The sequence below is a fragment of the Egretta garzetta genome, unplaced genomic scaffold (assembly GCF_000687185.1).
Source record: "Egretta garzetta isolate BGI_Z169 unplaced genomic scaffold, ASM68718v1 scaffold638, whole genome shotgun sequence".
Taxonomy (NCBI): domain Eukaryota; kingdom Metazoa; phylum Chordata; class Aves; order Pelecaniformes; family Ardeidae; genus Egretta; species Egretta garzetta.
Window position 1 is genome coordinate 438,065 of NW_009260676.1, and position 12,293 is coordinate 450,357.

The 12,293-nt window shown below is 50.6% G+C and overlaps 1 protein-coding gene across 1 annotated transcript in view; it reads left to right on the forward strand.

Moving 5' to 3' along the window:
• The window catches only part of SLC7A14 (solute carrier family 7 member 14), a 16,700-nt gene extending 4,855 nt beyond the window's left edge, over positions 1 to 11,845 (forward strand). Inside the window, exons 2-7 of the mRNA XM_009645760.2 lie at positions 3,099 to 3,335; positions 4,109 to 4,326; positions 6,269 to 6,415; positions 7,440 to 7,648; positions 8,211 to 9,088; positions 11,523 to 11,845. Of these exons, the coding sequence (XP_009644055.1) occupies positions 3,099 to 3,335; positions 4,109 to 4,326; positions 6,269 to 6,415; positions 7,440 to 7,648; positions 8,211 to 9,088; positions 11,523 to 11,845 (2,012 nt within the window). The remainder of the gene's footprint in view (positions 1 to 3,098; positions 3,336 to 4,108; positions 4,327 to 6,268; positions 6,416 to 7,439; positions 7,649 to 8,210; positions 9,089 to 11,522) is intronic.
• Positions 11,846 to 12,293: the final 448 nt, after the last annotated feature.

Genomic DNA, 12,293 nt, shown 5'->3' on the forward strand with positions numbered 1-12,293 from the left:
GTGGCATTGGCACCGGCCCCTGGTCCCACTGGTTGTGCTGCCCAGCGGCTGTTGCAGCGCTAGAGGTTGAGGTTGAAGCCAGTGGGGACTTTGTGGTCCCTCCTCCTGCCCCGCCGAGGTACTGCTCACCAGAAAAAGCCCCCACCAGGCAGGTCAGGGTGCCCGGTGTGACCCCAAGCCACCGTTAACACAAAAACATCTAACCCATACACATGCCCTGTATGGAAAGCTGCTGGCTGCCTCGCCTCCTACACCCAAATGAGATAACCCAGAGAATGGAGAGGTCAATTGAATCTGAAAAATGGGGTTTGGTAGATGGGATCTTGGAATGGACAATATCATGGACCAAACCACTCAGCTGTGTTTATGTCTTTCCGAATAACGTCAATAACTGTATCGTGACTGCCATGCCAATTACACGGGGTAGCCGATATTCAAGGAAAAGGAATGCTCCTCTGTAAAAACCCTTCCAGACAACCACTGTGTTGGTTTGTTTTCTGCAGAAACTTGCAATCACTCATGACTGGGAGGAAAAAAAAAAAAAAAGAAATCTCTCTCCAAATTCAAAGAGTTGTGGTGGGGAGAGCGTGCCCAGCCTCTGCCTGTGCTCCCGGCGCTGGGCTGGCTGTGCGGGGCACCGGGAGAGCTGCATCTCCCTGGGTACTGGGGGACGCGGTGCCGAAAAGCTGGGGCTGCCAAGGAGTAACTGAGTAACACAGTTTTATTATGCAGTTGCATTAAATAATAATAATAGTAATAATAATAATAATAATAATACACAATTGATGCAACACAGATTAGTGAGATAAAATCTGCACCCTAATAAGCTATGATATTATCAGCACCTAGATAAAATCTGCACCCTCATAAACGATGATACTCACTTCCTTTTTAAGCAGTGAGGGAAGTGCTGTGAACCCCATTTCGGATGGAGGACCTGCAGCACCGCAAACCAAAGTGATTTCATTAATGCCACCTGATAAGGCCAGTGGCAGTCAAGGATGGATGGCAGATCCTGCATCTCGTGTCCCCCTGCATGCTATGATAAAAAAATAATTTATTTTCTTAATATATGCTGATATCTAATGGAGATCTCCACAACATGTTGCTGTAGGTAACGCACAGTGGAAGATTACTCTTCTATTTTGGGATCCTAGTAGAGTAATTGAAAACTCAAACATTTTATACATATTAATACCTTTGCTTTGCCATTATCATTCTGTATCAATAACAATCGTCTTTAAGCCTTATCTTGTCATTGACTAAAAGTAGAGCTGCCGACAAGAAAGATTATATGATTTTTAAGGCCATCAAAGAGAGAAACGAGATACTTGTCCCCATCAGAGCACCTGTTTCATAAATCATTCAGGCCCGTGGATATCTGTGAATGCCTTACCGTTGCCGAGGGCATGCATTTTTCATCAGCTTTGGGTAATGACTGTCTGTAGGGCGGGGTGATGGGGACCTCTTGCTGCTCCTGCAGTTGGGCCTGCTTTGCAGAAATCGAGTTTTGAAGAGCCCCATTGAAAAGCACTGCCAGCACCTTGCATGCAAGTTAAACAGTGAACGGAAGATAAAAATCCTCCAATACCAAGAGAAGAAGCGCCGCCAAATTCAGCTTAGGGATTCAATAATTCTGTGTTTGTACTGTGCAAAAAATGCTCTTACAGTAAGAGCAGCGACCTCATAACGTTTTTATAAATTATTCATTCCTCTCCCTATACTGAACTGATTGCAATTTTGAAGCAATTATTATCTTCTAAAGAGAGCAAAGTAGTTGATAAAGAACTCAATAATTACTACGTGTTTACACAACGGTAATAACAGCCCTAACCCGTTAACCCATACGAGCTGAACTGGGGTCTTCGGGGCAGGGGCTTAATCAGTGTTAAACATGCAGCAATCCGTGTGGCCTTCCAGCATTTGCTCTGACTAAGATTTGGGGAATTTATGACTAAGTCCATCCATTCCTTTTAAATAAAAGCTAATGGCTGTTTTAAGAGAGCAATGTGTCAGGGTCAGGTTTTTATTGAAAAATATCCTGACATAGTAAGTACACAAGGAGCTTGGAAAGTATTCAAGTCCACTGGAATCTCCTCCCAAAGAGTTCCACTTAAATACTTCTTTTTGCTTTTCTTTTCCTCTTCTACAAAGTCAGGCTTGTGATTATTCTTCAGCATGAGACTTACATGTAGCATTTTTAAGTGTTAAAATAACTTACATCCTCTCTGTAAGATGGCTTCAAGCTCCTCTTGCGTGGGTACGAAGGAGGGCAGGGATGATCAGGACAGCGCTCGTGCCTGGATCTGCATAGCAATAACCCAGGATAAGCGTTTGGAGGTGGCACGCTGGGGACAGGGAGAGGTGTAGCCTTGCATGAGTTCCCCTGGGGCATCTTGCTCTAGGATGAGGCTGGGCAGCACTGGTCCAGGATCCCATGGGATGGCTGTAACCATCCCCATGCCCAAACACCATCCTCAGGCGGGTCTCACTGTGGCCACCTCTCCAGGGCTGTGATGTTTTCTGCAGCCAAAAGCACTGGCAGCTTTTCAGTATATTGATACCACAAATAAAACTTCTGAGAGAAACATTCTCAGCAAAAAATCACGTTACGGTGTCACCGTTGGATGGGGAAGAAGCGGTGTCCGTCACCATCACAGCCACTGCAGGGAAACAGTACCCCAAGGACCACTCCACCAGTGCTGCCCGGTTCTGCTCCCTGTGCCTGGATTTCCCCCTGCTTCGGTTGTGTGTCTGGGGGGGCTGCAGCTGGCCATGCCAGAGGGTCCCCCAGCAGGGGCACAGCCCTGTGAGAAGGCTCTTCTGCAACAGGCTGTAAAGATTTGGGTAGTTTGAACTATGTATCCTCAAAAAGATTCCACCATAGCTTGATTTTAATGGGAAAATGGGCTGCTTTTTTAAGCCAAGTGACTGGGGAGGGAGGGTCACCATGGCCCCCTGCGATATCTCTGGGCTCCTGATGCTGACTACAGCCCTGGGCACCTCCTGGCACCTCCAGGCAGGTGGGACCAAGGCAATTTTCCTTCTTCCTTTTCCAAGCACGTTCTTCTTATGTTGCTTTGTATTTTTCTAACCAGGTGTTTGCTATGCTGAGTTTGGCGTGCGGGTCCCCAAGACCACGGGCTCTGCCTACACCTACAGCTACGTGACGGTGGGCGAGTTTGTGGCATTCTTCATCGGCTGGAACCTCATCCTGGAGTACCTGATCGGCACGGCCGCAGGTGCCAGCGCCCTCAGCAGCATGTTTGACTCGCTGGCCAACCACACCATCAGCCGCTGGATGATCAACAGCGTTGGGACGTTGAACGGGCTAGGTGCGTCACACCATGCGTAGCTAACTGCGTTAATTAGGGCCTGAAAAGTAACTGGAAGCTCGTCAGTAGTCAGACATGGATATTAGGCTTCATTCATTATTTACCATCCGTCTGCCTCTGGTGCTTTGCCTTTGCAGTCCAGTTCACAGACGGGATTTGGGGGGGATGGGATGCACGGTAGTTTGAGCCCCTTCGGGATGAGCTGGCATTTGGCAGAATAAGCACCCAGAAAAAGCAGTTGCATGTCAGAGGCTAATGACAGCGCAGGAGCACTTTGCCCAGGGCAAGCACTCTGCTCGGTCCCATCAAGGCACATGCAGAGCTGTGTTAGGGAGTGCAAGCTGCTGGCTGCTGCACTGCCGTGTAGAAACTCAGGGCTCTGATGGTCCTCTATGACCAGCAGTTCCAGCAACAGTCCATGGTTCCTACCAGTAAGTAAAACAGCTGGCCGTCCTGTACCTGTGTCATGAAAGCTTAACGTTTGATTGATTTTTAATGAGTACTTGGCTTGTTATGCAAACTGAGGCCCGAACGTTTATTTGCTGCCCTCCCAAAACTCGTAACAGCGTCTTGAGGCATCAGGATTTATCACCTTAATAAAACAGCTTCAGCTAGTGGAGGCCAGGGCATCTGGAGATCACCTTTGCGATGAGATCAAGGAGTTCTGCAAAGCCTCAGGGTCTAAAAAGCATTTTTAAAGCCCTCACAGAGTTTCTGGAGGTGCTGGTCCCAGCTATGGATGGAGAGTTACATACCTCTTTTCTCTTACCCAGGGAAAGGAGAAGAGTCATACCCTGACCTCCTTGCTCTGGTCATTGCTGTCATTGTCACCATCATCGTGGCCATGGGGGTGAAGAACTCGGTGGGGCTGAACAACGTGCTCAATGTCATTAACCTGGCAGTCTGGATCTTCATCATGATTGCTGGTCTCTTCTATGTCAAAGGAGACAACTGGTCTGAAGGGCAATTCCTGCCATTCGGATGGCCGGGGGTAAGTCCTGGGCTCACGGAAGAACATGCAGCACCTCAGTGGTGCCACCCATGTGCCACGTGCTCAGCTTTGCTCATGGTATATGCACCCTACTTCCACTGCACTCTCCAAATCTCAGCCCTGCCAAACCCACCTGTGCTTTGGCCAGGGATCTCCAACATCCACCACCGCAAGCTTGCATACAGACCTCCTCGCTCCACCAAACCCAAAGGGTACAGCAATGCTTTGCCCCTATCTCCTGCCAGCTCTTAGGATAAACTCAGAACTTTTCCCAAATGTCTTCCTGGAGAGCCAGACTCCACATGGAAGCACAGACCAGGAAATGCTGCTAATTGTCAGGCAATGGAGCAAAATGCAGTGGTCATCGGAGACAGGTCGCTCCGGAGCAGCTGGCTCAGCCTCTGCGGAGGGGGAGATACTTGTGTTGGCTGGTTTTCAACAACAATGTTCTCAAGCATTTGTTTTGAGCACTTCATAATGCCACCGGCCAGTACTTATTTTATGGATGTTCCCTCAAAGCTTACTGAGAATTTGGACGTATTTCGCTTTTTTAGCTTGCTTGCACTGGTTTTTATCCAAGGATGAACAGAGAGTGAAAATATCTCAGCTGGCTTAAACCCAAGATAATTTCTCAGATTTACACTGCTCGACTCCTTCGGGGTTTTGTGCAGAAAAATAAGCAAGAAAGTAAAGTAAACCAAGAGTCTTGATTACTGAAAGGGTCCCAAGCTGCCATACAGCCCCTGCACCTCCCTTCAGTAAATCAATACCTCTCCACCAGAGAACAGCAGTGAGGAGGAGAGCACTGAGGCCCATTTGAGAGCCGAAGTCATATTTGCCTTTGGATTGTGCTTGGCTTTTTATGCCATACAATAGAAATGAAAAAGGGAAAATAGACAATAGCTGGTTTCCTCCAATTCAGCTCAACAAATACCTCCTGGCAAAACCCCATAGATTTAAAAGATACATATCCAAACCACATCAAAACCGTTAGGGTCTTCCCATCATTTTCAGGTGGTTGGTTGGTTATCTCCCAAACTCTTTGTAAAGGTAAATCCACCACAGCATAAGCATGAGATCCCTGGCAGCAAAAAGGATAGTTTAAAAAGGTAATTACGGGCAGTCCCCTGAAAGAGGTGAGTTTTACTGGGTGCTCCATCACTGGACAGCCAGGATGACAGAGATGTGATGGACACGTGATACCCAGCTAGCTAGCTTGGATGCTTGCGAGGGTTTTACAACTGCAAATTAGCTCCCTCACAACCACACAGTCTTCAGCGTGCTTCGCCGTTTCTTTCCTATAAATGTCCTTGCTAATATTGTATATTTTTAAAAATCACATCAAAACTATAACTAAACAGTACAAATAATTCCTCATCCAAGCGCTCCAACATGTGGTCCTAACCCATCTGCAGCTTCCAAGCAAAACGGAGGTTGTTTGGAAAGCGGCACACATCTGACTCCGGCTGCTCTCCTCTGCTTCCTCTGCTAGCGGATCTTGCTGCCACATGAGACATCTTGCTAGGACGGAATGTGTAAACATGCCCCAAATCCCTACTAATATAAACGGATTTGGGGTGGAGGATTGTGAAAGCAAACCTGAAATTGGTTAATTGTCTCCTCTGTCACCACCAGGATCTCCCACCAGATTCGGGCACTGTGTGGGCGCAGGTTTGTGGTGCACCATGAGGGAGCTGCAGATGCCTCCAGTGACTCGTGTCATGCATCAAAATCATAGCCAGATCACTGGATTATGGGTGTCCCCAGGGTTGGTCCCTAGATGGGAATGCCCAGCCCTACGTGTATCCCCCCCCAGTCTGCCCCCACTCACCCTTGAGCTCAGACAAGACAGAACTGGGCTCCTTCATTTTTGGCCCGTTCCCTCCCCCTGGCTGGGTGCCAGCCTCCCTCCGGGCGCTCAGATGCTCGATCCTCCCCACAGGTGCTCAAAGGGGCTGCCACATGTTTCTATGCCTTCATTGGCTTCGACATCATTGCTACCACAGGTGAAGAAGCGAAGAGTCCCAACACCTCCATCCCCTACGCCATCACAGCCTCACTCGTCACATGCTTGACAGCATACGTGTCCGTAAGTACAAGCTATGCCTATGTAAACATACCTAAATATGCATGTATGCACAAAAAAAGCCCCAAACATATAATTATAGTGTGTCCCTTCTGGGCATCTGCCCGGCTCCCCTCCCCGTTGAGCCAGGGTGCCGGTCTGACCCTTGGACAAGGGCCCTTTCTTCGGTGGGAACTGAGACATCAGCTCTGTTTCCGTGTGACTGTGGTGTCCGGCCGAGGCTCCCCGCAGCCCCAGCCCGGTTTGTCCCCAGGCTCCTGCCACCCAGCCGAGATCCTCTGCTGGCTGCAGGGAGATGGTGGCAGACATTTTTTAACTCAAGCCTCATCCCCTCCACACATATTTTTGCATCTAGAAGTGCAGCAAGGCAGAATGAGCAGCAGCATTGCAGCAACCTGTCTTTGTGTTTTTGGGAAAGGCAGCACTGCCTCTGCTGGAGGTATGGGAGAGGGTCCAAGTGAAGGGGAAGATGGGCAGGGATGGCCACACAAGAGATACCCAGCTGCTCTGCACCCCCATAAATCCATGTCTGTACTCAGGGATTTTCCCTGTAAAAGAAAAAAATTGAGTCTTGAAGGAAAGAAAATATTGTTCTGATGGTTTCAGAGAAACTCACCCACTGCCTCTCCTGCAGTATGGTGGGCTTCCCTCGAAACCAATTTCTCTTTGGCTCAAATAGGATCAGAGTGTTGCCCCAAGCAATGCCATCTTGGGCTTTGGGCCTGTCCCATGGGGAGTGCACGGCTCAGGCAGCACTGTCCCCACATGGGAACGTGGCCAGTGCAAGTGTTACCAACCCCCCTGAGACCCACCAGCCTTCTGCATCGCCATTGCAGCAATGTTCAAGGTATTGCCTTGTTGCCTTTGGAGGCCTTACCTCTAGAATTTTACATCCCCTCCATGGGGGCATAGGGATATAATCCCAATCAAGCTTGAAATTTTTTGGCTTTCCACCCATGAGAAGCAGCCCCCATGCCCTGTGAGTACCCAGCTGACACCTGTGTCCTGTTCCTCTCATCTTTCCCAGGTGAGTATCATCCTTACGCTGATGGTGCCCTACGATGCCATCGACACCGAGTCCCCACTGATGGAAATGTTTGTCGCCCATGGCTTCTATGCAGCCAAGTTCATCGTTGCCATCGGGTCTGTGGCTGGGGTGACAGTCAGCTTGCTGGGCTCCCTCTTCCCCATGCCGAGAGTCATTTACGCCATGGCTGGTGACGGGCTGCTCTTCAGGTCAGTCATGCCCATGCTGGCATTTATTTTTTCCCCCCTTGGGACCTGGAGGGGAAGCGTGCTGGGAGGGACAGGGACTGTCCTGCACCCTGACAGTCTGGTGCCATCACAGCAGGGAGCAGCGGGCATGCACAGACTCGGTGCTTGCAGAACGGGTCACGACCAAAGCAAAATCCCGGGGGGGAAAAAAAAAAATTGAGGAGACATCTATGCAAAAGTTTCTAATTTGCTCCTGGTACCTAGAGATTCATCTTATGGGAGGATGAGCATTTAATTTGAGAGTTACTTGCAAAGGAGAGCAGCTTATATGCATAAAATCTTGGCACTCATTTGCAAGTGTCCAAGTGCCCATTTCAGAGCTGGTTAGACCTAGATCTAACTCCAGAGTCAGTCTCAGCGATATTTCCAGTCCCCAGCTGTCTGGAACCTAAGCACCAAAAAGGAGCAAGAGCTGAAGGAATCACAGCTCTGAGCCTGGCCTCTCCAGCTGAGTAAGGGTTATTGCAACAGGGAACCCCTGCCATCTGCAATTTTAACCTCCTGCAACTGTTTCGCACTCCAGATTTTTGTCCCATGTCAGTTCTTACACGGAAACTCCCGTAGTGGCTTGTATCGTCTCCGGATTCCTCGCAGCGCTGCTCTCCTTGCTGGTCAGCCTGAGGGACCTGATAGAAATGATGTCCATCGGCACGCTGCTTGCCTACACGTTGGTCTCCGTCTGTGTCCTGCTCCTCCGATACCAGCCCGAGAGCGACATCGATGGCTTCGTCAAGTTCCTCTCCGAGGAGCACACCAAGAAGAAGGAGGGCATCCTGGCTGACTGCGAGAAGGAAGCTTGCTCCCCAGGGAGCGAAGGAGAAGAGTTCGCTGGCCCACCGACCAACACATGTGGGGCAAAAAATCTGCCATCGCTGGGGGATAATGAGATGCTAATTGGGAAATCTGATAAATCGACCTACAATGTGAATCACCCCAATTACGGCACGGTTGACATGACCTCAGGGATAGAGGCAGATGAGTCTGAGAACATCTACCTCATCAAGCTGAAGAAGTTGATCGGCCCTCGCTACTACACAATGAGGATCCACCTCGGACTGCCAGGGAAAATGGACCGCCCCACTGTGGCCACCGGCCACACAGTCACCACCTGCGTACTCCTGCTCTTCGTCCTGATGTTCATCTTCTGCTCCTTCATCATTTTTGGGGCAGATTACATCTACGAGCAGAGCTGGTGGGCTGTCCTCCTCGTCGTACTGATGATCCTGCTCATTGTCGTGCTGGTGTTTGTGATCTTGCAGCAGCCAGAAAACCCCAAGAAGCTGCCCTACATGGCACCCTGTCTGCCCTTTGTCCCTGCCTTTGCTATGCTGGTGAATATCTATCTCATGCTGAAGCTCTCCACAGTCACGTGGATCCGATTTGCCGTCTGGTGTTTTGTGGGTGAGTCCCAGATTCATTTATTTTGATTTTTTTTGACTTACACTCTTTTGAAAGGATGTTAATAATAACTTCCCTAATTAGAGTGCTTAGGCTGATGCTTCTTCAGCTGGGACATATCCAGTCCTTTGCATTTGCCCCTTGTCATCCTGAAGTTCTTAGAAACCTCCATTAATTAAGCCCCCAAACCACAGCTACATGGAAAATTACACCTCCAGAAAATGTCACTTTGATGGAAGTAAACTGCTCCATGCAAAGGTGACTATTTTGATGAATCCTTTGATGTGAAGTAGGTGGGTTCTGAAAATTGCCTCGCGGGCAGGTTTCCTACAGAAATCTGCCTGCTTTCTTGCGGTTTCACCCACTTGAGCTCTTCAGCAGCCCACGCCAAAATCTCAGCTCTGCGTTTCCAAAGCCCAGAGCTGCCCAACCCCAACAGCCCTGGGAGAGACAGAGCCAAGGGATCTGTGGACCATATCTCCTTTTCTTGGTCTAAGTCCTTAACTTCACGGCAGGGGGATCTAGGGACTTACAGGCTCTGTTGTGGACTTTTTTTTTTTTTTAAACCCAAATTTAGGCTTCCTGGCACATAGCCAGGAGCCTGACATGTCCACAATTTCCCTGGCTTTACATTGCAACCCACTTACTCCACAAACCCAAGAGAAAAAAAGCAGCTCTCATAGCTCCTCCTGGAGGCTCCCAAGTCTGGACTACAGAGAACTGAAGCAACAAGACAGTATCAAACCCAGGGAGTCTTTACAGAGAAATAATAACCCTATGGGTAAACATATACATTGCAGCAGCCCCCAAGAGCCCCGGTTGCAGACGACAGACCCTGAGCATGGTGCCACCACCAAAAGGACCATCCCTGGCCAAGTACCCCACCTGCAGGGTTCAGGGTCCTGGGTTGAGAGGGAGAAAGTGGTGGGGAAAGAGAATGAGGATTGATGCAAAGGTCATAGCCAGCTGCCACCTCCCGTAAAGGCGGGAATCGCCCCTCCTGGAGCAGGGGTGGGCAGGCACAGGCCACCACACCGGGCTTACCAGCCTTCATGCTTTTCTCAGGAGCCTCCTGACATTTGTAGATATTTGAGCTCAGTTGGCAGAGGCAGGAACAGACCTCGGATCTTCCTCTGGTGTCTCAGAGAGTTTAGAGTAGCCTCACGGTTTCCACCCCTTCGGGGGAGGCTGCCACCACATTTTGCCTCCATTTTGCCTTTCCTTTTTCTGCTTCGGGGTGAGGACTGCAGTTATCCTGAGTCAGTCCTGCACAGCTCCATCTCTGAGAGTCCCCTAGCCCCAAGCCGAGCTGTTGAACAGTAGCTGCCACGTGCACTCTTTGTGCTGGAGAAGACATGCTTGGTGGTTTTTTGGCCCTCAAAGGCAATAGGTGAAGCTGCAAATTCAGGGAAAGCCTTTCCACCTGGAAGCAAAGTGACTCTAAAGCATCAATTTAATCCACTGTCATTAAATGCTTTCCCCTGTGGGTACATCCAATAACTCTTCAGCTGCTAGCAATGGCAACGAGTCAATTAAGCCACTCAGTTGAGGTGTGATGGACTCCACCAGCCATATCCACGGCCGCTCACCTGGGGGGGAGGCACATCCCATTTGTTTTTCTGGCAGAGGTGTGCGGTCCTGCCACACAGATTCTGGATTTAACCTCACAAGCCATCCCCATGGCCAGTCCATGGCATGTGGAGAAGTCTGGGTTTTTCTGTACACACATCTGGGTTAGGTTAATCCAAGGATCCACTGGAAATTAGATCTCCAGATACATTTGCTTACGGGGAAAGCATTGGTGCAGGAAGGTGAGATCAGGTAGGGCTAGAGGGAGAAGATGAAATGAAAGCCCTGAGAGGAGGAGGACGGGATTTCAGAGGTGTTTTAATACTGAACACACTCATCCCGACAACTCTGGGGCACCCGTGGCTGCGAGCACCAGCAGGAGAGAGACTGAAAGCATGAGAAAACTCCGGAGAGAAAAGGGTAGCCGGGACGGGAGCAGGGTGGAGATGCGGGCACTTGGGAGCCTCCACGCATCTGCTGGGAGCTGCTGTCCCACTCAAGCTGCAGATGGCACCATCACGTGGCCAGCAGCGATCCCAGCTGATGTTTAAAACATACAGCCCTCGGGTCACAACTGGCAGCCCAAGAACACAAGCTCGACGGGTTTGAAGAGCAGGCATCAACTACAAAATAGCCCGACTTAAAAAATACAGGTATGTTTAGATACACTTAATCTTCACTGGCTGGTGCCAGCCCGGCACTGGGTGGGAGGATGCTGGCGGTGAGGATCCCCCACCCACCTCTCACCTGGGTTTTGGGGGACAGGTGCTGTTTTGGCGCATGGCGTGTTTATAGCAATGTTTTATCTGGGGTGGTGGGGCTGGTGGGGGCAGCCAGGGTCCAACCCTCTCCCTCTTGCCCGCTGCAGGTCTGCTCATCTACTTTGGCTACGGCATGTGGAACAGCACGCTGGAGATCAGCGCCCGGGAGGAGGCCCTCCACCAGAGCACCTACCAGCGCTACGACGTGGATGTCGACCCTTTCTCCGTGGATGATGGCTTCTCCTACGCCACCGAGGGCGAGGGCTACCCAGGCTGGGGTCCCTCTGAGGACAAGGGCTTCTCGTACCAGCAAATGGCAGGAGCAAAGGAAAGCCATCGGACGAGTAGCAGGTCGAAAAGCAAAGGCAGGCACAAACCGCCGTCGGAGGCTCTCATCGCCAACGACGAGTTGGACTACTCGCCTGAGTAGTGGGGCGGGCAGTGGGGTGCCACGCTGCCCAGCCGATGAGGAAGGGTCCCAGTGGCTCCCCTCTCCTGTCCCATCTTCCCCGGGTCCTCCACCACCACCCCGCTCACCTCCGGTCCTCGGGACGCTCTCTGTGATGGCCGTTGATCACGAACCAAACACACCCGTGGCCTGTCCCGACTCCACTGGTCGGGTCCCGCTCTGGTGAATGCTGGCCGATCCCCTGGCACCAGCTGATCTCCTGGCACCAGCCGCGCCGGCGGAGGGGGTGGAGAGAGGGATGTGCCAAACTGGGAGGGCGTTGAGAGGTGGAAGGAGCCACATGAGGGGGCGAGACGAGTTGTCCCTGGGGGAATGTCCACCCAATGGCCACAGCGGTGAGATGCCACTCTTAAATTTTTGGCACTTTCTTAGCACATGTGCTTTTTTCTTTGAACCACCTTGGAAGCAA